The 25,683-nt window shown below is 46.7% G+C and overlaps 1 protein-coding gene across 6 annotated transcripts in view; it reads left to right on the top strand.

Annotated features, from left to right (window-relative positions):
- Positions 1-4,603: 4,603 nt before the first annotated feature.
- The window catches only part of LOC141978978 (uncharacterized), a 29,100-nt gene continuing 8,020 nt past the window's right edge, over positions 4,604-25,683 (top strand). For 4 of the 6 annotated variants that reach the window (XM_074941419.1, XM_074941413.1, XM_074941416.1 and 1 more), the window contains exons 1-3: positions 4,604-4,879; positions 8,398-8,501; positions 11,179-11,305. In XM_074941419.1, the coding sequence (XP_074797520.1) occupies positions 11,272-11,305 (34 nt within the window). In that variant the 5' untranslated portion in view covers positions 4,604-4,879; positions 8,398-8,501; positions 11,179-11,271. The remainder of the gene's footprint in view (positions 4,880-8,397; positions 8,502-11,178; positions 11,306-25,683) is intronic. The other 2 variants (XM_074941418.1, XM_074941417.1) reach the window with 2 other exon arrangements.

The following is a 25,683-nucleotide window of genomic DNA, read 5'->3' as shown; positions in this document are numbered from 1 at the left end:
TCTATCTCACACAATGTATTGTATTTCCCTAATAAAACAAGTTATTTTTTACATAATTAAATTATACAAAAGCAGGATGAAAATCAGAAAAAAATGAACCACGCTTTTTGTAGAACCCAGGAATTTTTCAGTTAAAATGGGCTTAAACTGAAAACGAAGAAGCTTAGAATTGTGTCTGAATTTTTCTAGTCCAGGTGATCAGAGTCACCCCTACATTCACTTCAGATCAAACCCCGGACGTGCACCAAGCACTTATCGGGGCTGTGGGGCAGAACTAAACTTCACTGGCAGCAGCAAGGGAGGAAGGTTGGGACCGAGCTGTCTGGGAAATGTTTTAATCTTTCTTTTTTTCTTTTTCTTTTTTTTTTTTTAATTAAATCAATGCAGCTTCCACTGCTCGAACTCTCCCAAGGAAATAACGATTCTGTGCAAAGTACCCAAAACTTTTAACAATAAGAAGTGACATGAAATAGCCACACCATGGCGCCAGAACCTAAGGATTGAGAAGCCATGCGATTATTGAATGTGCATTGATGCTGAAACGGGAGGTGTTTTGTCTTTGGCTCCCCTTCTCCCTGTGCTGAGCGCTAAACCCCACTCTTCTCCCAGAGAACTAAAACCCAGGAGTCCTGACTCAGCCCCCCTGCTCTAGCCCACAAGACCCCACTCCCGGTGACAAAAGAGGAGGTCAGATACCCCAGTGCTGTCCCCTCGCCTCCCTGCCCGTGTCGCACTTGAAACCCAATGGGGTTTCCTTGGGCAGTTTTGAATCTTGCGCCCAGGAAGGGGGTGATTTTAGGTGCAGGTTCCAAACAGCGCAATGAACCAGCCGGATGGGGCAGCAGGTGTCGGTGTCGGAGCCATTGAAATAATCAGCAACGTACTTCAGGGAAACGGTTATTGGTGAAGTGTCAATGGAAGGTCGGAATCCGATCGTGTCAGTGTCACACTGGAGGGTGCTGTGATGGTTTTAAATATGTCACCCAAACCTAGCCGCCCCCTAGCACAGGTTTGAACCTCTTCTTCTCTTACGGTTGCTCATTATCAGAGAAGGGGAAAGAGAGAGGAATAGAAACGGAGGGTGTAACAACAATGACAGCGCTGGGGACAAAAATACTGAAGTTTAGAACCCCAGGTCATTTGCTTTCCTTTAATTATAATTAAGGCTACATTTTCATCATGGGTATTTTTAGTAAACATCAGGGACAGGTCATGGGCAGTAAAAAAAAAAAAAAAATTCACGGCCCCTGACCTGTCCATGACTTTTACTAAAAATACCAAAGAATAAAACTTGGAGGGGGGGGGCTTCCCTGGGGCCCTATGGGTGCTGGGGGAGGGTGGCCCGACTGCTTGGGGGTGGACGGCACATGGCCTGGGACCCCCGCTGGTGCTGGGGGAGGGGGGGGGGGATTGGTGGGGCCAGCAGGCTTCCTACCTGGCTCCACACCTCCCCCACTCCCCCAGCAGCAGCAAAGATTGGGTGTGGGAGGGGACAGGGAGTTGGGGCATGGAACAGGGTGAGGCAGGCTCTGGGTGCTGCTTACCTGGGGGGCTCCGCAGAAGGGGCAACATCCCCTCACTCAGCTGCTAGGCAGACGCATGGCCAGGCAGCTCTGCACGCTGCCTCTGCCTGCAGGCACCGCTCCCGCAGCTCCCATTGGCCACAGTTCCCGGCCAATGGGAGCTGCAAAGTCAGCGCTCTGGGTGGAGGCAGGGTGCACAGCTGCCTGGCCACTCCTCTGCCTAGCAGCTGAGCAAGGGGAATGTCACCCCCTTCAGGGAGCCCTCAAGGTAAGCGCCACCCAGAGCCTGCCTCACCCTGTTCCCTGCCCCTGCCCCCTCCCACACCCAAATCCAAACTTTGACCTCCGTGACAAACTCCCAACCTTAATTATAATGTGCTAATTAACTGTTAACCTTCATTTCAAAAACCTCTCTCAATACATTTGTTAGAGAAAAGCTGGGGACTGGTGAGAGGAAGGGCACTTAGTCATTGTTGTGTTCAAAACATGTTTTGACAAAACATCTTTTTAATTCAAACCAAGGGAAGTGTTTCTTAACACAACACTCGGTCAACCTGTGGGACTCCTTGCCAGAGGACATTGTGAAGGCCAGGACTATAACAGGGTTCAAAAAAGAACATGATAAATTCATGGAGGACAGGTCTATCAATGGCTATTAGCCAGGATGGGCGGGGATGCTGTCCCTAGCCTCTGTTTGCCAGAAGCTGGGAATGGGCGACAGGGGATGGATCGCTTGATGATCACGGTTCTGTTCACTCCCTCTGGGGCACCTGGCATTGGCCACTGTCAGAAGACAGGATACCGGGCTAGATGGACCTTTAGTGTGACCCAGTATGGCCATTCTTACGTTTTTATATTCATGATCAGAACAAAACCTGCCCTCTCTGAGGGCCAAACTGTGCACCTTCAGATTAGGACACTGATACATTTTTCCCATTATTCCTGGTTCTGTGGTGTAATGGGCAACACTTTGAACTTTGAATCTAATGATCTGAGTTCAAATCTCTGTAGAACCATGTCTTGAGTTGCTTTCTTTCTACGTCCCATTGTAAAGAAAAACTCATAGCAGTCGGTGAGCCAGTTTTCCTTCCCTTTTCAAAAAGTCACTGAAGATTCTTGCATGAGTGAGGGAGCAGCAGGGACAACACCAGCATTAAGACTGGGCAGAGATTCCTAATTAACATCCCCATTTCCAAACTGCTGCTAAGATCCACACGCACACTCAGACTGGCTTGAGAATGGCTCTGCCAGTTCGGCAACCAGTGCAGGGATAATGGGGAAATAATTTGTTTAGGGACAATAACCAATGCTACTGAGTGACCTGTGTTCAAAAACATACCTGCACTGAGAGACACTTGCTGCATTAGTTCCATAGCTCAGCTGGTAGAGAGGAAGACTGTAGGAGGGGGAGGGAGAGCTCAGTGGGATGAGCATTGGGTTAAGCATTGGCCTGCTAAACCCAGGGTTGTGAGTTCAATCCTTGAGGGGGCCATTTAGGGATCTGGGGCAAAAATTGGGGATTGGTCCTGCTTTGAGCAGGGGGTTGGACTAGAGGATCTCCTGAGGTCCCTTCCAACCCTGATACTCTATGATCTATGTCTATGGCTAGTGACACATGACGGAGAACATAAGAGCGGCCACACCAGGTCTGACCAAAGGTTCATCAAGCCCAGTATCCTGTCTTTCGACAGTGGCCAATGCCAGGTGCCCCAGAGGGAATTAACAGAACAGGGAATCATCAAGTGATCCATCCCCTGTCGCCCATTCCCAGCTTCTGGCAAACAGAGGGTAGGGACACCATCCCTGCCCATCCTGGCTAATAGCCATTGATGGACCTGTCCTCCATGAATTTATCTAGTTCTTTTTTGAACCCTGTTCTAGTCTTGGCCTTCACAACATCCCCTGGCAAAGAGTTCCACAGGTTGACTGTGCATTGTGTGAAGAAATACTTCCCTTGGTTTGTTTTAAACCTGCTGCCTATTGATTTCATTTGGTGACTTCTGATTCTTGTGTTATGAGAAGGGGCAAATAACACTTCCTTATTTACTTTCTCCAAGCCCATCATGATTTTATAGACCTCTATTATATCCCCCCTTAGTTGTCTCTTTTCCAAGCTGAAAAGTCCCAATCTTATTAATCTCTCCTCATACAGCAACCGTTCCATACCCCTAATAATTTTTGCTGCCCTTTTCTGTACCTTTTCCAATTCCAATATATCTCTTTTGAGATGGGACAATCACATCTGCACACAATATTCAAGATGTGGGTGCTCCATGGATTTATATAGATTTATATAGAGGCAGTACGATATTTTCTGTCTTCTTATCTATCCCTTTCTTTAAGATTTCCCACCTTCTGTTCCCCTTTTTTTTGACGGCCGCTGCACGTTGAGTGGATGTTTTCAGAGAACTATCCACAATGACTCCAAGATTTCTCTCTTGAGTGGTCACAGCTTATTTAGACCCCATCATTTTATATGTATAGTTGGGATTATGTTTTCCAATGTGCATGACTTTGCATTTATTCACGCTTAATTGAGCTGCAACACAATTACATCTCTGGGCACTAAAGTTTGCAGGCACTGTCCACCCCCAGCTGCTTACCCCTTCCTCTCAAGTCTGGGGATCCTGGCTGCATTTTGGGGGTGGAAGATAGCAGGGAATCCTTGAACTGAGGCATCCTGGGCATAACTTGGGGGATCTGTGCTTTGCTCCACACTGGGGATATTTGCACACAGCTGATTAGGAATCTGCCCACAGGTGAAATGATGGGGAAGTTGGGAACTGCTCTGCCCACTTATTTCTCCTTCTGCCCCTTTCAGTCTCTCTCTCCCTCTCAGTCTGGGAGACTTTGGTCATTTCCTCTTCCCAGCCAGCGGTGATCCCTCTCCCCGAGCTAGATCGGCTTCTGAAAGTGCTAGCCAGGTGCCAGAGCGTGTGTGTGTGTGTGTGTCAGTAAATACAGCGGCTCTGGCGAGTCACAGACACATGGGTGGTGAGCAGAGAGGGGGGCTGGCTGCAGCCGGAGAAAGCCCTGCCTTGCCCCAGTGATCGCTGCTGCAGCGCGGGTTAGTGTTTGCAGGACACACACAGGAAGGGGCTGGAGCAGCTGGGAGGAGCCAGGAGGAACTGGGGAGAACAAAGGACCGAGACCAGGTATTGTTACAAGCCGCTGGTCTGCCTCCGCTGTGACCTGGAAGCCCAGCAGGAGCAGCTGTTGATTCCCCAGCTGGGGAGAGACCAGCATTCAAGCTTCTTGTGTCTCCAGCTGAAGTGGGGGGAAGTTTCTCCAGCTGGAGCCAGCCCATAGGGCAACCCTGGGCTCTGCAGACACCAAGCCTGAGCCGGAGACTCCAGGTAATTGAGAGAGACCCTGGGGGGGAAGAACTGGGCACGGGCAGGAAAGTGACTCTGGGCAAGGAAGGATCCTGAGCTCTCACAGCTTCTGCAGATCTGCTCCCTTGGTGCTAATGAATTTGCCGGGAGGGATCGTAGCTGCAAAGGAAACTCCCACCCTCAGGCTGCCTCCAAGCTCCGGCCAGGATCTGCCCCAGAGAGGCAAAATGTGGGGAAAGAAATCGGGCCCCAGTGGGGGGTTCCCCTTTGTGTGTCTGGAGGTGTCAGGGAGGGGAAAGACAGTGTGACACTCTGGAGATTGAACGACCTCTGTGCAGGCAGAGCATCCCTGCAGGGGAAAGAACAGGACCCTCTCCTCTCAAACATCCATAAAAGTCTCTCCAGTTCTTCCTTCTTTTCTCCCCAATTATTAACCAGGCCCAGCTGCCGCCGCCTCCACCCACAACTGCCCCACGCAAGTCCCTCCCCAGCTATTACTTGCCAGTTACCTGTCCATCCCCTGCTGCTGCCCCTCCCTGCTGGCTCCTTCCCAGCTTAAAGCAGCTTTAAAAAGGTTGCCCTGCTGAATGGTGGGAGGTGGTCAGGTGATGGTAGTTTATTAACCATGCCTATGTGATCCCTTCAAACCTTACCAATTTTCCCCTCTAGCTAATGACTAGAATCCCCCAGATCTTGGTGTTTTTCCTCTCGTATAATCAAATATTTAAGTTTTGACCCATTTTCTCCCCAATTCCCAAAGACTGATATAAAATACTAGGGCGGTTGAATGATTAAAAAAAAAATTGTGATTAATTGCACAATTGAAAAATAACGATTAATCACTGTTTTAGTCGCCCTGTTAACAATAATAGAATCCCCTTTGTTTAAATATTTTTGGCTGTTTTTTATATTTTCAAAACTATTGGTTTCAATTACTACACAGACTACAAAGTGCACAGGGCTCACTTTATATTGTTGTTTTTATTACAAATATTTGTACTGTAATAAAGAAGCAAAATAAATAGTATTTTTCAACTCGTCTCATACAGGTACTGCAGTGAAATTTCTTTCTGGTGAAAGTGCATTGCAGGGTGGGGAATTACAGGTAGGACCTCATAAATGTAAAAAATAATGTAAAATGTCTTAGCGATTGGCTGAACAAGAAGTAGGACTGAGTGGACTTGGAGGCTCTAAAGTTTTACGTTGTTTTATTTTTGAGAGCAGTTACATAAAACAAAACATTCTACATTTGTAAGCTGCACTTTCATCACAAATAGATTGCAGGACAGTACTTGTAGGAGGTGAATTGAAAAATACTATTTCTTTTGTTTATCTTTATTACAGTGCAAATATTTGCAATCAAAATAATAATGTAAAGTGAGCACTGTCCACTTTGTAACTGAAATCAATATATTTGAAAATGTAGAAAAAATCCACAAATATTTATAACAAATTTAAACTGGTATTCTGTTATTGTTTAACAGTGCGCTTACAACTGCGATTAATCGCAATTAATTTTTTAAATCCAGCTAATTTGTTTTAATTGTGATTAATTGACAGCCCTATAAAATCCTTAAAATTTTGTCCCACTTTTTCTCTATCGATTACTAATTTCATATGCCCTGAAAATTTTCCCTGGCTCTCACACTATTTCACAGCTACAATTTCCTCAGCTATTCCCCTTTTCTCAGATTCTTGGACAGTGATATACAATCCTTGCAAATGTTGCCCTTTTCTCTCGATTTATCAAATATTGATATGAAATTCACGCAGATTTTACCTCTTTCTCGTTTATAGACTACTGATATAGAACCCCCCACACGTTTCCATTTTCCTTTCTAATTTGTGAAAATGGATCCAAAATCCCTCAGATTTCCACCCTTCTCTCGTGCATTACAGAACATCGATCTCAGATCGCAGGTTGTTCATTTTTCGGTGTAATTATCCGTGTTTGATTCATTTGCATTTGCGGGGGTTCTCCTTCTTTTTTAATTGTGTCAACTTCTGCTTTTTTGGAGGGAACCTGTAGCCCTGAGTCTTTCTCCTTACCTGAGGCTGCAGGGCGTTAAATTCTGCAATGATCAACTTTCCCTTCATGGGAGAATCATCTGATTTCCCGTTTATTTCCTTTAAAATGTTTGCTGATGAAAGAGGCTTCCCCATGTTTAATACACATCAAAACCAGAGACCTGTGGCTCCCACTTGCTAACAGGACAGTTGGCTGGACCCTTTCCTTTTCCCCAGACAGTGGCGGTTTAGCCACTGGTCCAATGGGGCCTGTGCCCAGGGGCCATGGACAATTAGGCCCCCCTCCCCTGTAAAAATGGGCATCCCAACCCCATTTCCCCAGCAGGAGTGCTGGGGTAGGGGGGCAGGGAGGACTGCAGGTGGAAGGGGTGAGGAGGGGCCCCTACTTGTTCTAGCCCAGGGCCCCACAAACCCCAGTCCACCTCTGTCCCCAGATGGCACAGGACAAGGGGTTCATTCCCCTCCGGGGGCTTCTCTGCATGTGACTGGCTCCTTGCTGCCCCAGGCGGTGCCCAGAGGGGCCGAGAATCTCCTTGCTACTGTGTTAAACCCTCACCATTTTCACCAGAAGGATCCCCAAACCCCATGACAAATGCTCTCCATCAGGGGTTGCTTCCCCCAGCACCAAGATGCAGCCATCTCTGGGGTGGAGCCATGGTGGTCATTATGTGTCAGTGACCAGGGCATGGAAATGTTTAAAATGTGTTGTCCTTCCATGCCCTCTATTCTGTTAAAGAAGCATCCCCCAGGGCTCCCTCTGCCTGTGTGAATGGCCAGCAGAGGGTGGTGATAAATGGCTAGAAAGTTATCAAATACTGATATGAAATCACCCCAGATTTTGCTTCTCTCCTGCATGACAAACTCCATGAACTTTGGAGGGAAACCCGAGTCCTTATCCTGGGGATCAAGAGGGATGGAGGGAAAGGGGAAGGAGGGGTTAACCCCCACCCTCCATCTGTTTAAAGGGATTTGGGTCTCCTCCCTCCTGAGCCAGGTTTCTTGTCTCACTGAGACCAGTGTTGATCCAGAATCACTGCACAGAAGGACCAGGAGTGACTCCAGATTAGCATGGGAGTGAATGAGATCCACATCTGGCTCTTTGAGGAGGTGCTTTCATTGTTATACCGGACCCCGGGCTGAGCAGCTGCTTCTCCCCCAACAGGATCTGTGTGGGAATGGAGAGTGACCTTCTGTCACAGAGTCACCCCCCACCTCTCAATCTGCTGTTCTCAAGCTGGGGTCTTTGCTCATCTTCCCAGCTGTGAGGTGAGGAAATCCATGAGCTTGCATTGTCTCTCTGCCCCGCCTTGTTGATATGGGTCAGTTTCAACCAGTTCCTTAATGACTCTTCATTCCACCCAGACGCTTATTACTCTTAGTCTTCCCCAAAAGGAAACTTCATCCTTTCCACCCAAGTAAGTAGCAGTGCAAGACATAAGGGAAACTGAGGCACACATTTGGTTCACACAAATATTACAAAAAAATCCCACTTTGTCATGCCTTCATTACAGCTTCCTGTGTTCCCAGCTGAGGTGAGGACTTTCTCCAGCTGTTGCTAGCCCCCTAAGACACCCCTACACTCTGCCAATGTCAACGCCTGAGCCAGAGACTCCAGGTAATTGAGACAGACCTTAGGGAAAGTGCTGCAGAGGGGAATGAAAGTGACTCTGCACAGACAGAATCTCCCCTCCCATTAGCAATTGCAGGAGCGTACCAGCCATGGGAGAGCAAACAACCTGGAAATGGGACCCTCTCAACAGGAAGGAGAGGGAGAGGGGACCGGGGAAGGAGGACAGAGAGATTGAAAGGGGCAGTGGGAGAGATAAGTAGGGAAGGAGTTTCCCAGATCTCTAACCTGCCCAGACACACTTATTGCAGCATCCCTGGGCAGAATCACTTTTCCATGGACAAGGTGAGGAAAAGCCAGTTCCTGGCTCCCCCTTCCCCCTGCTTGGGGGAAGGGGGAGGGGGACATTCTGCCCTGGGGACATCAGGGGGAATCCCCCAAAGTGACTCCTTTGGGTCTGCTCTTTTGTAGCATTTTGTTCAGAGATTTTGTTACTGAGCAGGGGTTTAAAATGTCTTGGTGGGAGAGGCCAGGTCTGCGCTGTAACAAAGCAACCAAGTGTTTTCTCAGCACAGAATCATGGACATGTTTGGTGGGAATAGCGGAGCCAGTTCAGGTAGAAATTATCAGGGAATTGCTGATGGGTTTCTGCTGGAGGGAGCGGGGGAATAAATCCATAGGAGGTTATAGCTTCTGCGGAGGATGCTCAGGGGGTGGGAGGGGGCAGGAAATACCCAGGGTAGAGAAAGGGAGGGGGACAAGGTGTGACAAATCTACTGGGATGTGTTTAACATGGGACCTAGATTCTAGAAACAGACCTATCACACTTCAGGGCAACTGCCCCTGTATTTCCTCTCTGGTCCAGGAATTTTTGGGCTTGTAGTGTCCTGGCTGTTTTCTTAGAGGCAGCCTGGTGCAGGGCTTTCATCATCTTGTTATCCCAGGCCTGTCTGCCTCCCTGTCTTTCTCTGCACTCTCCCCCTTGTAGCGGGCCTTGTTTCCTCTGCTGGCTGAAGCGGAGTGCACTTGCCTCCGTGACTGGCAGCTGCATGAGGGCGAGATCCAGCTGCTTGCTCGTAAACAGGAGAGACTCTCCTCCCCACTCTTTGCTGGGTGGGGTCGAACTAGGGACCTCTGGAGCTTAGTGCTTGAGCCTCTACGGCATGAGCTAAAAGCCAGCTGCCTGTGAGCAGACTCATTTAACTGTCTCTCTAAGTGGTCTCGGTGCCAGTAGATGAGACACCACCACACCCTGGAGGTGTGTGGGTTACACTTGCTTTCTCTTCAGAGATTAATTTTGAATGGTCAGTTTCTAAGCAAGCATATTTATTCTTCAAGTTGAAAGCATTACAGAGAAATCATAAGAAACACACTAAAAGAATCTGCACACGGCTAATAATAAGCGTGTTAGAGAATACGTCAACTCCAACATGGGCTGTGACAGTCCTTCAGATCTCGCACATGGGTTTTCAAGTTCATACTGAGAACAAGAACATTCATGAATCTCTGAGACACTTGTTTATCCAGTTTGGGCCTTTAAAGAGACCATGAAGAGGTAATCAGTGAGACAATGGGTTTGTGCCCAAGGCACCTCTTCAAAAGGATGCATTTAGTAGTGGGTCATTTGTAACCATCGCCTCAAGTATTTCCTGGGAAACCCACTCAAGCTGGGGCTTGTCCACATCCAAAATGCTACAGCAGAACCTCTGTAGCACTTCAGTGCAGACACTATTACGGTACCTGTCCTGATAGGAGGGATTCTCACGTCGGTGGTGGTGGTAATCCAACTCCCTGAGAGGCAGTAGCTAGATTGAGGGAAGATTTCTTTCACTGATCTCACACTGTCTACACTAGGGGTTGGGGTCAGCTTAACTGTCGTGCAAGGGTGTGGATTTTTCATAGCCTCAAGAGACGTAACGGGGTCGACCTCACTTTTTAGTGTAGACCAGGCCTAACAGTTTACATGCTTTCAAAAAGTCCTTTGAAGTTCCTAAAATTTCCCCAAGGATTACATTAATCACCTTTTCTGGAAAAAAGAAAAGGAGGACTTGTGGCACCTTAGAGACTAACAAATTTATTTGGGTGCCACAAGTCCTCCTTTTCTTTTTGCGAATACAGACTAACACAGCTGCTACTCTGAAACTTTTCTAGAAAAGTTACTCGCCATCTTACAAAAGCACATAAACAATTGCATTTTTACTATAATAAACCCCAAAAATATTAAACTTTAATTTGCTAGGGTGCAACTTAATTCAGTACTGTTTATCCAGGAGACTGCCCAACATTTCACAAGGTTTGGGGATAGAAATTCCATAATGCATCTAACACGAAACAAATCCTCTGGACTGGTTTGTGAAAACTTTCCAGACTCCCAGTGCTGGAGCATGGACCTACCAGTAAGAGGCTGTTATGACGTATGAAAGGGGGCACCCACCAGAGGAGCTTAAGGGAGATGACTCATCCCATCACATCCAGCTGCTGGCAATGGGGAAGGGACTGGGATTCCCACCAAGGGGCTGTCCCTGTATCAGTCTGTGGCTAGTAGGTGTGTGATGGATCTGCTGGGATCTTTGTCCCCTCACCCTGATGCCTCCTGGCTGCTCTCAGCAGTGTGGGGATAGGACTCTGCTGATTGTGAGCCTCCCAGAGGTTCCAGTTGATTGTCTCCTCTCCCCCACCAATAGTGGGGCAGCAGGTACTGAGTGTTGGACTCTTGCTCTTTCAGGGGCTGGTGACCTTCGAGGAGGTGGCTGTGTATTTCACCAGGGAAGAGTGGGCTCTGCTGGACCGCGCTCAGAGAGCCCTCTGCAGAGACGTCATGCAGGAGAACTATGAGAATGTGACCTCGCTGGGTAAGGATTCCTGTCCCCTCGGTTCTTGAAAGGGGAACTGAAGAGATCAGTTTCACGTCACCCCCACAATGCAACCTTAACTCTGCCCTGTTTCAGCAACACCCTGACATGCCAGTGACACACACTAGCCCTCTGCCCTCCCCTGCTACGGAACACTTCGGGAACCGAGCACAGGAGCAGTTTGGCACAAAGTCTAATATCTTCTCTTTCATAAGGTAAAATCTGGGTTTAGCTCTGGCATAGCAAACAAAAGCTACCTACACCTGGCTGACACTCAAACACTGAGTCTTATCCACACAGACCATCTCAGAATTGCAAAAGGTTACCACCCCTTTACACTCACCCTGACGGTTCCTTCTGAGGCATTGCCTTCACTTACCCCTCACTGAGCCCTGCAGTTCACTAGCATGTACGCCACCAGACTGCTGACAATCCACATGATAAGCATGTACCCTTGTGCAACGTCACTGACACAATCCAAAACACCCAGCATGGAAATGAGGCAGACTTGGTCCCTCAAGTTTCACACGCACCTCTTTGCATACCACAGCTCTGCCCAGCTGCTCCAACTAATCCCTCCATCACCCAATTATAGCCACAGCTGACCCAGTGCACACAGCTGGAGGGCATGCAGAGAAATGCTGGGATTCCCATCTGTGGAACACAAACAATGGCAAGTTCTCTTAGCCCTTCCTTGTATGTATTATAGATTCAGGCCAGGAGGGACTATTAGGTCATCTAGTCTCATCTCCTGTATAACACAGGCCACAGAATTTCATCCAGTTACTGCTGTATTGAGTTGAATACCTTGTGTTTCACTAAATCATCTTCCACAAAGGCATCCAGTCTTGACCTGAAGACTTCAAGAGATGGAGAATCCTCCACTTCCTGGAGTAGTTTGTTAACCCTTGGACCACCCTTATTGAATTGTTACCAGTGGCTATTGCCCGCTCCAGGGTTCAGGAGGGGGCAGAGTTCTGGGTGCATTGTTTGGGTGGAGTATACTTTAACTCTTCATTTCCGAGTTTTCAGAAATATAAGTTTAGCCACGGACCAGATGCTGGTAGGACATGAGTCAGCCCTGGGCAACATTAGCTCTGCATTAGTGTAGTTCATGGGCATTTAATTTTCTTGAGTTTTTAATAGACTTTTTGCTGCTCTAACTCTGTCTACACTAGAGCTTTTGCTAGCATAAGTATGTCAGTAAGGGGGAGTGATTTTTCACACCTCGAACCAGCAGAGCTATCCTGGCAAAGCATTTAAGAGCACACCAGGTCCGGGTCTACACATGGATTTTAGAGCACTTTAAAATATTGCTCTGAACCCAGAACTTTTGGTATCAGAGGGCAAAACTTCCGAGAGGAACTCCTGCTGAATGCAAGAAAAATGCACAATACATCATGTACAAACGTATCAGTGGTAAGGATCAAACTGAAATGCATGGGTGTCGCTGAACTCCAACAGCCACAGCATGTTCTCTTGTGCCAAACAATTACTGTGAAAGGAGATTGCTGGAAACCCTCTGGCTGTTACCAGGAGCCTTAGTCTGGCTGCATTTCATATGCACATGATGTGCATTTCAATCTCTTTTGGCTCCTCACTTTTGCTCATGCCAATCTGAAATTCCAAACTCTGCAGTTAACTTTTTCAGTGTTGCTTCCCCAAAGAGGCAGTGGCAGCCCTGCAGTAGCTGAGAAATGCCAAGTGACTGAGATCAGACGGGAGACAATTAGAACCTCTGTTTCAGCCCCAACTGTGTGAAAAAATAGTTATAAGACCCAGGTGATTGTGTTAAAAGCTGCTATTAGGGAGGGCTGCATCTCAGGAACCTCTCCATCAAATAAAATCACCCCATATTTGGACCACTAGATCTGCTCTTCACCCCTATGATGAGCAGCAAATTTCAAGAGATTCCGAGCAAACGTGGATTTTAGAGTAATTACAATAGTTGCTCTTTAAACAGAAAGTAATGCTGAATCTTAACGATGGTAGAGATGGTGCTCGGCTGTAATAACTTCCCAATTGCATGGAGGGTGTGACAGTCGGGGGCCCCATCTGATAGGAGACAGTACGAGTGCTATTCAGAAATCCTTGGGAAAAGGTGATGTGTGAAAATTACTGGAATACAAATGTGGGTCTGCGGAGTCCCAGGGGGTGGCACTCTTATGCCAGCACCAGATAGCCTTAGCAGAGCCCCTGTCAATGCACATCCTGGGAGACATGAACAAAAGAACCATCCTATAGGGTCAGACCAAAGGTCCATCTAGCCCAGTGTCCTGTCTTCCGACAGTGGCCAATGCCAGGTGCTCCAGAGGGAATGAACAGAACAGGGAATCACCAAGTGATCCATCCCCTGTGGTCCATTCCCAATCACTGCAGGAAGCGCTGCCCACACTAGAGATGACCAGCAGCCCCTCCCATGACCTCTGATTTGACCCAGACCTACTATTTAAGCCTGGGGATCGTACCGGGATATCACCTGTGCAACAAGGCAGATCTGTGACCAGTTGCTGAGACAGACCACATCTTATTCCTGGGCCCTGCCTCCTCATCCTGCTGTCTGGTGCCTGATTCTAGCCTCTGGTTACCAACTTTGGCATAATCCCTAGGGCCTGACCACTTATGGCTCTAACCACTGGACAGCCCTGCTCATGCCCTGGTTCTTGACATGGCACTCCAGAGGGCTGAGAGCAGTGGGAGAAGGGGGAGGGCAGCGTGGAGGATTAGGACTAGAGGGAATCAGGGAGGGCTGGATACAGTCGATGGAAGAGGAGGGAGGGAGTCAAGGACAGAAGTTCCTGAGGAGAGGTATTGGGGTAGGCAGAGGGAGTGGGAGAGCGGGAATGGGGAAAAGAGTGTGGAGGGCCCAGCACTGTTGCTGTAGGTGGGGGAGGATTGGGTGGAAGAGCCAGATTATGTGGAACTGGGAAACATTGGGGTAGTGGGGGGGGGGGGCGGGAAGGGAAGGGATGGGAGAGCTGTTCCTCTAGGGAGCAGGGAGGGTCTTGTGGGAGCGGGAAGGGAAGGTTTCAGGGAGGCAGAGATTCACTGCCACTAAAGTCTTTAGTGACCTGTCTCGAGCCAACACTCAGTACTCCACCTTCATCCTCCTCGGCCTGTCAGGCCCTTGTGACGCCCCGACCAGGCTCCTCTTCTTGAAATGTTGTCCTCTCCTGGTTCTCTTCCGTGGTGTTGCCTGAGGGGTACCCAGAGTGGTGAGGGACCTCACCTTCAGTGGGAGTGTCAGCTGCGTGACTCCACCAGCCACAGGCAACACAGGTCCCCTCTTAGCCAGGACAGGACCTGTTTTCTCTCAGCAGGCCAGCGATCAACACACTCCAACCTCTGAGCCCCCCAAGAGTCTCCCTGGAGCATCCAGCCCCCGTTCCACTGGACATTCACAGATTCACAGCCCCCAAAGAAGCAGCACACCCCAGTTTACCAGTTCCACCTTCGATCGCCGCTCGGCTTAACACACACCACTCAGATGTGTTTATAGGGAGCATAAGTAAAAAAGTTTATTTAACAATGTATCAATTCAAGTAATAGCAATCGGAAGTATGGGAAACAAATGGTTTACACATCAAGTAAAATCAAAACAGTCATCCTAGAACTGAGGCTTACATAACTAGATCCTTGCATATGTCATAGACCAATGCTTCTGTGAAGGTCTTCCAGCAGTTTATAGGGTTGATTGTGATCTTCCATTCATGGGACAAGTCACATTGTCAGTTTACCTCCGCGGCTGAAGATGCAGGGTGTATCTCTGCACCCCCAAATGTCCCCCGACATGTTATTTTCTTCACTCATAACATGATCCTGCTCTTTATTTTTCCCTGTAAATTTTCCTCTCTTGAAGATTTCATAATCTCTTCAAGTAGCGTTTGGTGGCGTGTACAAACAGGCCCCCGTTGTGCGATGTACAGTGCCCAATACGCACGTGGCCAGACAGAAAGAGAAAGGTCTGTTACCTGCTGCTTGAAAGGAACCTGTATGAGGCCTTATGAACATAATTTCCAGTATAGATACATAACTACTTAAATGTGCTCTTTACATACATTTCTCAATGATTATGAGAACCAGTGGACTACTGGTCTCAGTAGAGATCTTACATGCCAACCTTTGGTGAGGTAATATGTTATGTACCTGGATTCCTGTGAAACATTAGGCATCCTTCTGGCCTGGGTCAGCTGGCATCAAGAGGTCCATGGGACATATTCTCTTCCTTCTCTAATCACTCCATTCGTGTGTTGTGTGAAGAGTTCTCCTCCTCCTCACTCCAAGTTTCCATTTGGGTTCCACAGGACTCTGACCTTGGTCCCCCTCTCTTCTTCCTCTGCACAATCTCATCTGCAAACACAAATTGAACTACCAGGTCTATGCTCATGACTCACAGGTCTACGTCTCTGCTCCAGACCTGCCTCCTGTCCAAACTGAAATCTCAGCTTGGCTCTCTGACATCTCCTCATGGAGGTCTATCCTTCAACTCAAGCTTAATAGCTAAACTGTCTAAAACAGCTCTTAATATTTCCCCCAAACCACCTCCTCCCCCCATCTTCTTTCTCTATCACTGCAGACAGCATCACTCAGGCCCGTGAGTTGGACTACTTCTTTGACACAGATCTCTAGGTCCTCCCATCCAGGCTATATGTCCATCTTGCATTTTCTTTCTACAAAACTTCTCTAAGCTACAGCTGTGATGCTGGCAGACCAGGTGTCAGCTCATGCCAAGGCCTCACTGAACACTGTCAAATGCATAGATGGAAACCAGTCAGGGTCACCTGTGTGTTAGCATTGTTAAAATAGGTGTTAGATTTATAAAGATGCATTTAGTTTTTAGACTTTATGAAATCCTTGTGAGTTGCTGCATGCATTAATCTCACTTATTATCTTTGTATCCCATGCTATAAGGTGATAGCTAAGTGTTTGCTTTGTAACTATAAAAGTGTTTGTTATGAAGTTGGAAACCCACACAGTCAGGAAAGCAGCATTACCAAGTGTGAAATACTGGTTTACCAGAAGAGATGTCATCGCCTGCCCAACAAAGAAGGCCTAGAGACATGAGGCAAACCATGGTGGAACATCAGCAAAGAAAAGACTTTGTTGATTGCTCCTTGTCCCCTCCCGACCAAATGAAGAGGGGACATTCACATACCCTCAGTCCCATCATGAACTCAGGGGGAAAGGAATAAAAATCACTATGCAACTTGGAGAGGGCAAGATTTCTAAACTTAAGCAAGGGGTCCCCAAACTGCTTAGCTTGGGTTAGCCCTAAATGAGATACAGAGCTTGGATACTTCAGCAGCATCTATTACCTTTTGAAAACTAAGACTGTGTAACTCATTTGCATGTGTTACATTTACCTGCGTTAACCTTATAAAGAGCTTTCTTATTTCCAGTTATTTATCAGTTAATACATCTTTAGTTAGTTTAATATAGGATTGGCTACAATCATTGTCATTGGTGAGAGGTCTAAGGTACAATCGACAGAGGGGAAGTGACTGGTCCTTTGGGACTGGGAGTAACCAGAATTGTAACCGTGCCTCAGTGGGCCACAACTGAGAATGCCAAACTCAGGACGAACTGCTGAGAAATAGGGCAGATACACACCAAGACTGGTGGCTAACCCCCAATAGGATATATACAACCAGCAACAAAAGTAAACTTCTGTTTCACCACACTGCCTAACAAGAAGTCATAAAAGCGGTTTTCTTAGGCATTCCAGTCCTTGTATTACCACCGAAAACACTAGACTTAGAGATGAGTGGGTCTTTAAAACCAATCTCTTTAAATAAAAGGTTCTTCTGATTCCAAAGGACCAGCCACACACCCAGGTCAATATATAACTCCGATCTTACCCAAAAATCACACTGATGCCAATCCTTTAGTATCTAAAATCTAAAGGTTTATTCATAGAAAGAAAGAAAGAAAAAAGAAAGAAAGAAAAAGAAAAGTGAGAGTTAAAATTCTATAAAGGAATCAAACACATACAATAATGACAAAGTTCTTGGTTCAGGCTTGTAGCAGTGATGGAATAAACTACTGACTTGATAAATCTCTGATTGCATCCCAATCATTGGAAGGTCCTCAGTCCATTGGTTAGAATGCTCCCATTCATATAAGTCCATAGTCCAGAAGCTAGAGCAGAAAAGAGGCTGGAGCAGGATAGAGGCAAAATAGAGGACTTTCCAAGGCCTTTTCTATCTTATGGGGGGGAGCGATAGCTCAGTGGTTTGAGCATTGGCCTGCTAAACCCAGCGTTGTGAGTTCAATCCTTGAGGGGGCCATTTAGGGATCTGGGGCAAAAATTGGGGATTGGTCCTGCTTTGAGCAGGGGGTTGGACTAGATGACCTCCTGAGGTCCCTTCCAACCTTGATATTCTGTTACCAGAGAAGCAAACATTTGAAATCCAGGTATAGAGCCAATACTTATAACTTAAAATACAAAAATGATGCATGCATGCAGATAGCATAATCATAATCAGCAAATCATAACCTTTCCATAGACATCTTACATGCCACATTTTGTACAAGATTTGTTGCAAATATATAACAGTGGTTGCAATAATGGTCTATATGGTCATATTTTAATCAGATAACATCACAAGAGTATTGTTGTGATTTTTAGTGTAAAGGACCATCTATCACAGTGCTTGAGGAGTACACACTTGATAACCAGTTGGTGACATCTAATTATAGAACATAAGAAGGTAAGAACGGCTGTACTGGGTCAGACCAAAGGTCCATCTAGCCCAGTGTCCTGTCTTCCGACAGTGGCCAGTGCCAGGTGCTTAAGAGGGATTGAACAGAACAAGTAATCATCAAGTGATCCATTCCCTGTCACTCTCCCAGTCTCTGGCAAACAGAGGCTAGGGGCACCATGCCTGCCCATCCTGGCTAATAGCCATTGATGGACCTAACCTCCATGAACTTCTATAGTTCGTTTTTGATCCCTGTTATAGTTTTGGCCTTCACACCACCCTCTGGCGAGGAGTTCCACAGGTTGACTATGCATTGTGTGAAGAAATACTTCCTTTTGTTTTTTTTTAAACCTGCTGCCTCTATCATGTCCCCCCGCAGACAACCTGTTTGGGGTTTGTGCACTGGTTTGTAACACCACATCTGCGAGCCACTCCAGACAGCTTGACAACAGCCTTTCCTATGCATCCACAGAGCTAAAACTCTTCCCTGGGCTCTCATCATTTCCTTTCTAAGGGCTTGTCTACACTGACATTTTATAGCTTGCAGCAAATTTGAGCACATTAAAGCGCTACTGTGGACAGGCTCCGAGCGCTTGGAGCTATTCCCTTCATGGAGATTGATTACCAGGAGCTCTGGGAGAGTTCTTTCCTAGCTTTTGCGCGTGACCACACTCACACTTTGAAGTTTCAAGTGCAGACGTAGCCTCAGTTACTGCAAAATCCTTTTCTCTGGCCTTGATAAATGCAACCTTGCTCTGCTCATCTACATTCAGAAGTAAAAAACTACTTCCTTATCCTCAGTCATGACCTTTGAGGAAAGGTTGAAGGAATTGGGCAAGTTTAGTGTTGACAAAAGACTGAAGGGGGGGGGGGCCGAGAACAGTCTTCAAATATGGAGAGGGCTGTTACAAAGAGGGTGGAGATCAATTGTTTTCCATGTTCACTGATGGTCAGAGAAGAAGTGATTGGCTTGATCTGCAGCAAAGGAAATTTAGATTGGATATTAGGAGACAGTTTCTAACTATCAGAATAGGTAAGTTCTGGAATAGGTTACCAAGAGAGGTTGTGGAATCCCCCTCATTGGAGGTTTTTAACAACACATTAGATAAACACCTGTCATGAATGGTATACTTATGTTTGATCCTGTCTCAGGGCAGGGGGATGGACTTGATAACCTCTTGAGGTCCTTTCCAGTCCTATATTTTATGATTTTGTGATCCATTATCCTAGCCCTTTGCTTTGACCATTTATGCCTTCTTTCTTTCATTCTTTCTTTCTTAAAAAATATGTATGACTCAGCTTCCCCTCACATTTTGCTTTGTTACCCACTGAGTGTGAAGAAGTTAATTCCTTCTGTGCGACAGGGGAAGTAATGGCTATTGGAGAAAGGTAGGTCCGTCTCGTTCGGCATGGGTACTCTGTCAGGAATTGTCCACATAGGACAAGAGTGCCCTGGAGAAACAATGGAAGACAGACAGACTGGACACTGTAATGACTGTGAGCCAAGGGAAACAGACCATGGGAACACAGCAGGACTGCAACTTGGGACAGAGGGACTGGGCAGGCTATGCTTTAAGTTTGCTCCTGCCCAGGGAGAAAGAAACAGAGATGCAATTGAGGAGTCTTTGGAAAAGCTGGGCAGATGACTTTGCCTTCATGAACTTAAAGTTACGTTTTGCTTTATCAGGTTAACCTGAGGATCCTTCACTCACGGCCATCCTTAGCCACAGGCAGCTGCGTAGGGCACCTGTATGCCTGGGGCACCGCTCGGCCGGGAGCTGGGGCAGACGGGAGGCAGTGGAGCATGGAAGAGCAGGGTCGGGTCCTGGAGAGAGCCGAACGTGCTGCCTGCATCGCAGTCTGAGGGAAGGGACAGGCTGCCGGGGTCTCTGGGAAGGGGGGGGGGAACTCACCTGTGAGTGTGACTCTCTCCCCGGCGTGAGGTGAGGCAGCCTGGGTGGCTCCAGCAGTATCCTTTGTAGCCCCCCCTAAAGTGCATTCTCCCCCCCATGGAGCCCCCCTCGCTCCCCCCTCTCCCCCCCATGGAGCCCCCCTCGCTCCCCCCTCTCTCCCCCATGGAGCTCCCCCCTCTCCCCCCCAAGGAGCCCCCCTCGCTCCCCCCTCTCCCCCCCAAGGAGCCCCCCTCGCTCCCCCCTCTCCCCCCCATGGAGCACCCCTCGCTCCCCCCTCTCCCCCCCAAGGAGCCCCCCTCTCTCCCCCCTCTCCCCCCCAAGGAGCACCCCTCGCTCCCCCTCTCCCCCCCAAGGAGCCCCCCTCGCTCCCCCCTCTCCCCCCCATGGAGCACCCTCGCTCCCCCTCCCCCCCATGGAGCCCCCTCGCTCCCCCCTCTCCCCCCCATGGAGCCCCCCTCTCCCCCCCCCTCCCCCCCATGGAGCACCCCCCTCTCCCCCCCAAGGAGCCCCCCTCGCTCCCCCCTCTCCCCCCCATGGAGCACCCCTCGCTCCCCCCTCCCCCCCATGGAGCCCCCCTCGCTCCCCCCTCTCCCCCCCATGGAGCACCCCTCGCTCCCCCCTCTCCCCTCTGGCAGGGCTTCGTTGGGTAAAGCTTCTCGGGGGAGCTGGCTGGTTGCGTGCCGAGGAAGTGAAACTGAAAGTGACTCACTTTCTCTCACTTTCTCAGCAGCCAGCCCACCCAGCGGGGGCTGGACTGGAACATGGTCACACACAGCTGGCTGGGCTGGGGAGAGGGCGACCAGACAGCTTGTGTGAACAATCAGGACAGGGGGTTGGGATAGGGTGACCAGATGTCCCACTTTTATAGGGACAGTCCCAATTTTGGGGTCTTTTTCTTATATAGGCTCCTATTACCCCCCCCCCCCCCGTCCTGATTTCTCACACTTGCTGTCTGGTCACCCTAGGTGGGGGGTAATTGGTGCCTATATAAGACAGAGCCCCAAATATTGGGACTGGCCCTATAAAATCAGGGCATCTGGTCACCCTAGCTGGGGAGCGCGTCTCTCCCCCAGGCTGGCAGCGATCCAGCTCATCCGGGGGGAGCTGCGCAGGGCAGGATGAGCTGCTATGGCTCCATGGGTGCCCCGTCCCTGAGATCAGAAGCTGGGCTAACTTCACCATGGTCCATTGGGCTGGCGGTGGCGCCGATTGGCGCGTGATCGGACCTGAGGGCTTGCTGCTGCCGTTGCCACTCTGCACCCCAAGAGGTGGATTTTGGGGTCCTGCAGCTTTCCAGCTATCTCCTCCTCTACTGCAGCTGTTGGAGCCAAGCATGAAAGCAGTACTGTGTTGCCATTTAGATTGTCATTTAACAACTTTGCCAAAAATGCTTGCTAACAATCCTGAACCCAATTTCAATATTTTTTTAAATCAATATCTTAGCCAAAAACAGAAAATTAAGTTGTTGACAATCATTTGTGACAAGTTTGGTTTGGGGCAGGGAGTGGGCCAGTTTTCATCAGAGAAACAAACAATGCTAACTGGCTTTCCTATAGCCTTGTTACTGCTAAATAGAGCCCTCCAACAACTGTAATATGCTCGGTTTCAGAGTAGCAGCCGTGTTAGTCTGTATTCCCAAAAAGAAAAGGAGTACTTGTGGCACCTTAGAGACTAACCAATTTATTTGAGGACGCATTCAGTGGAAAATACAGTGAGGAGATTTCTCCTCACTGTATTTTCCACTGAATGCATCCGATGTGTAGCTCACGAAAGCTTATGCTCAAATAAATTGGTTAGTCTTGAAGGTGCCACAAGTCCTCCTTTTCTTTTTGTAATATGCTCATCTCTTGACTAGCATATAGAGTGACCGTATGTTGTACCAAGATTCTCTTGATTTTTTTCCCAGTGAGTCAGGATAGCTTTTGCCAGCCCAGAGGTTGGGCAGCCAATGTCTTACATTTTCACAATGTTTTGTCCAACTTTCATAAAGTAAATACATGGTTAATGTGAGTTTAAAAGGCCAGGGACACGTCCTTGTGAAGAACCCGTGCAGCAGATCATGCTAGAGCTGGGAAAATGTCCGGTTTCGATGGAACTGTAGAGGCGGGGATGGATCACGTATTTCTGGCCGGGCCCCAAGTCTGCTGCTATTGCGAACGTCTTTCCAGACAAAGACAAGGCACAATAGGGGACTCCTGTAGCATTTCTGTGCTGCCTTCACCTAGACGCGATGGTTCTGTGCTGACTTCATTTTGGTCACTTTGTGCTTTACCTAGGAATAAAACTAGGGTTATATTTTCTCACTGCTTGGAAACCCAGCTTATTAAACTGGATAATGCCATCGATCTAGTTACAGTATAAGGCGGATAGAGAGTTGTAACTAACATTCAGACTGACGCCCACCGTACATTTAAAACTAAAAAGTGGCTTTGTAAAAATGACATGGGTTTCCACTCTACCGTGTCTCAGTCAGGGTGGAGCACCTTGTGAGGTGTCTTCACACTCGCTCAAGGTCACAGGCTCACGGCTATCCTATATTAGTTATTTTAAATAATATTTCTGATAATCTGACAATAATTTAAACAGTTATTTCTTTTAAAAAATTATGTCGTATCGAAAACAACTTTCGGGGTCATAAAAAAGAAAACGGAAAGATGAAATAGGATTAGCTGTACAAGCACAGAAGGGTTCTATACTTAAGTTTGTACGTCATGAAAACAACGAAGTTGATCAAGATCATCAGGTAACTGCCAAAGAAAATTTTTATGCAGACGAAGCTCAAGAAACGCAACAACACACAGAACAATCATTTGAAACAGATGAAGACACAAAACAAGAAATTACAACAGTTGAAACTGTATTAGCATGGGATATAGATGACATTGGTGCATGGCCGCAATCTTTAAACAACGAATTACATGCCATTATACTTGAGAAAGGCCCTGTGAGAATAAAAGGTCTTGAATATCCTAAAGACATTAGAGGTAGGAAATTCACAGAAAACAATTACTACAAAAGACTTTCTAATGGTGAAATTGTCAACAGATGGTGGCTTGTGTTCTCTAAATGCAAGGATGCTGCATTTTGTTTCCCATGAAAGATTTTCAATAGTTGCTATTTTAAGATCGCAACCATGGGTATTAATGATTGGAAAAATCTTAGTCACACATTACTGCAACATGAAAATGCACAACATCACATTGAAAGTATGCACAAATGGTGTGATCTGAGTGTAAGGTTAAAAAATCAGACAACTCTTGATGCCCTAAATCAAAGATTGCTGGAGTCCGAGGAGTAGCATTGGTGTCATGCTCTTGAACGTCTATTATCTATTGTTGAATATCTATCAACAATCAATCTTACTTTTAGAGGAAGTGTTGAGAAATTATTCCAGCCCCAAAATGACAATTTTGGGGGCCTTGTACAACTGCTGCGAAAATTTGACACAGTGATGAGTGAACAAGTGAGCTGTAGCTCACGAAATCTTATGCTCAAATAAATTGGTTAGTCTCTAAGGTGCCACAAGTACTCCTTTTCTTTTTGCAAATACAGACTAACACGGCTGTTACTCTGAAACATCTCCAAAGAGTAACTGAAAATGAAATACATGACCACTATTTGGGACCAAGAATTCAAAATGAACTGATCATGCTAATGAGTGATAAAGTGAAAGACAAAATTGTTTCATTGGTTACTTTGGCAAAATATTTTGCCGTAATTCTAGATTACATTCTGGACATAAGTCATCAAGAACAGATGTCGTTAGTAGTGAGATTTGTCTACTAGTGAGATTTGTCACATTAGTGATTCAGCACAGATTACAGTTAATGCCTCCGATGAAGTGAGCTGTAGCTCACGAAAGCTTATGCTCATATAAATTTGTTAGTCTCTAAGGTGCCACAAGGACTCCTTTTCTTTTTAGTTAAGGAACCGTTTACCAAATTTTTAGAAGTAGAGGACACGACAGGTTTTGGACTTCTTCAAGCTCTCCTTGATGAACTAAAATGAATGGGATTGTCCGTAATGAATATTAGAGGACAAGGCTATGATAATGGTGCCAATATGAGAGGAAGCATTTCTGGCATGCAAGCTAGATTGCTGGCAGAAAATCCACAAGCCTTTTTTGTTCTGTGTGCACGCCACAGCCTTAATTTGATTTTGTGTGATATGGCCAAGTCTTCTGTAGAAGCTATTTCTTTTTTTGGTTTGCTGCAACGCATTTACGTGCTCTTTTCAGCTTCCACTCAACGATGACAAATATTCAAAGCACATGTCAATGGTATTACCGTTAAGCCTCTATCTGAGACATGCTGGGAAAGCAGAGTGCAAAAACGTTGAGATATCAATCTGAGGAAGTTTACGAAGCACTGGTTGCTATTTCGGAAGAAGCCAGAGATCCAAAAGCTAAAAGTGAAACACAGTCATTGGCCTCTGAAATATCCAGCTTCAAGTTTCTAACATCTGTCATAATCTGGTATGACATTCTCGTTAAAATCGCAAGTATAAGCAAAATAATGCAGAGTCCAATGATGCAGCTTCATTCAACACTTACCTTACTAAACAACACACAAGACTTTTTAGTGAAATACAGAGAAAATGGACTCAAAGAAGCACAGGTTACAGCAAGAAAGCTTGCGCAGTTCCCTCGGTGCAGAACCAAAACTTCCATGTCTGAATGTGACACAAGTTTCAAGGGAAAAACGGCAAGCGGAATATGAAGGAGCAGATGAGCCCATAGATGATCCAGAAAAGAAATTTGAGGCTGAAGTTTTTAATGTGATGGATAAAGCAATATCTGCTGTTGATGAAAGGTTCAATACCTTATAAGTACACTGAACAGTTTGGATTTTTGTATGACATAACTAAATTCAACGAAATAGGAAAATAAGAGCAGCAAATTACAAAGTGCAAGAACCTAGAGAGCCTCCTGAAGCACGGTGATAGTTTTGATTTAAATGGACTTGACCTGTACAAAGAATTGAGTACCTTGTCATCAGTGTTGCCACATGCAAAATCAGTAGTGGACATAGAATATCAGGTTGGAAGGGACCTCAGGAGGTCATCTAGTCCAACCCCCTGCTCAAAGCAGGACCAATCCCCAATTTTTGCCCCAGATCCCTAAATGGCCCCCTCAAGGATTGAACTCACAACCCTGGATTTAGCAGGCCAATGCTCAAACCACTGAGCTATCCCTCCCACCCACATTGTACAGTTTATTCATACCAGCAAACTTGTTGACATATATCCTAATGTGTACATTGCCACTCGTATTCTACTGACAATTCCTGTAACAGTAGCATCAGGAGAACGGACTTTCTCAAAACTAAAGTTCATAAAAAACTATCTCAGTTCTAAATGAGTCAGGAACGCTTGACTGGTCTTGCTATTCTTGCAATAGAACAAGACATCACTTTGTCTTTGTCATACGATGGCATTATTACTGATTTTGCAGCCAAAAAGGCCAGAAAGATTGCTTTTAATTAAAAACAAATCATTGTTTCAATAGCTCTTCATAGAAATTTCCAGTAAAATGTTGACAAATTTAAAAAAATTATATTATTTGCATCATTCTGTCATTAAATCAGAATTTTTTCTATAGTACTACTTCTTGAGTGCAAGTATAGTCCATCAGCATTACAGTGTGCTTAATTAAGTTAAACTGTTTTTAATAAAGTGCATGTGGCAAGTTTTCCAATATTGTAAGCTTATGTTTGTGTTGCTAAGAGTAAGTTGGGCATGGGGCACCAGTTTAATAATCCCACCT

The sequence above is a fragment of the Natator depressus genome, chromosome 28 (assembly GCF_965152275.1).
Source record: "Natator depressus isolate rNatDep1 chromosome 28, rNatDep2.hap1, whole genome shotgun sequence".
Classification (NCBI taxonomy): domain Eukaryota; kingdom Metazoa; phylum Chordata; order Testudines; family Cheloniidae; genus Natator; species Natator depressus.
The sequence above is the reverse complement of the archived record's forward strand: the minus strand, read 5'-3'. Positions and strand labels throughout refer to the sequence as shown.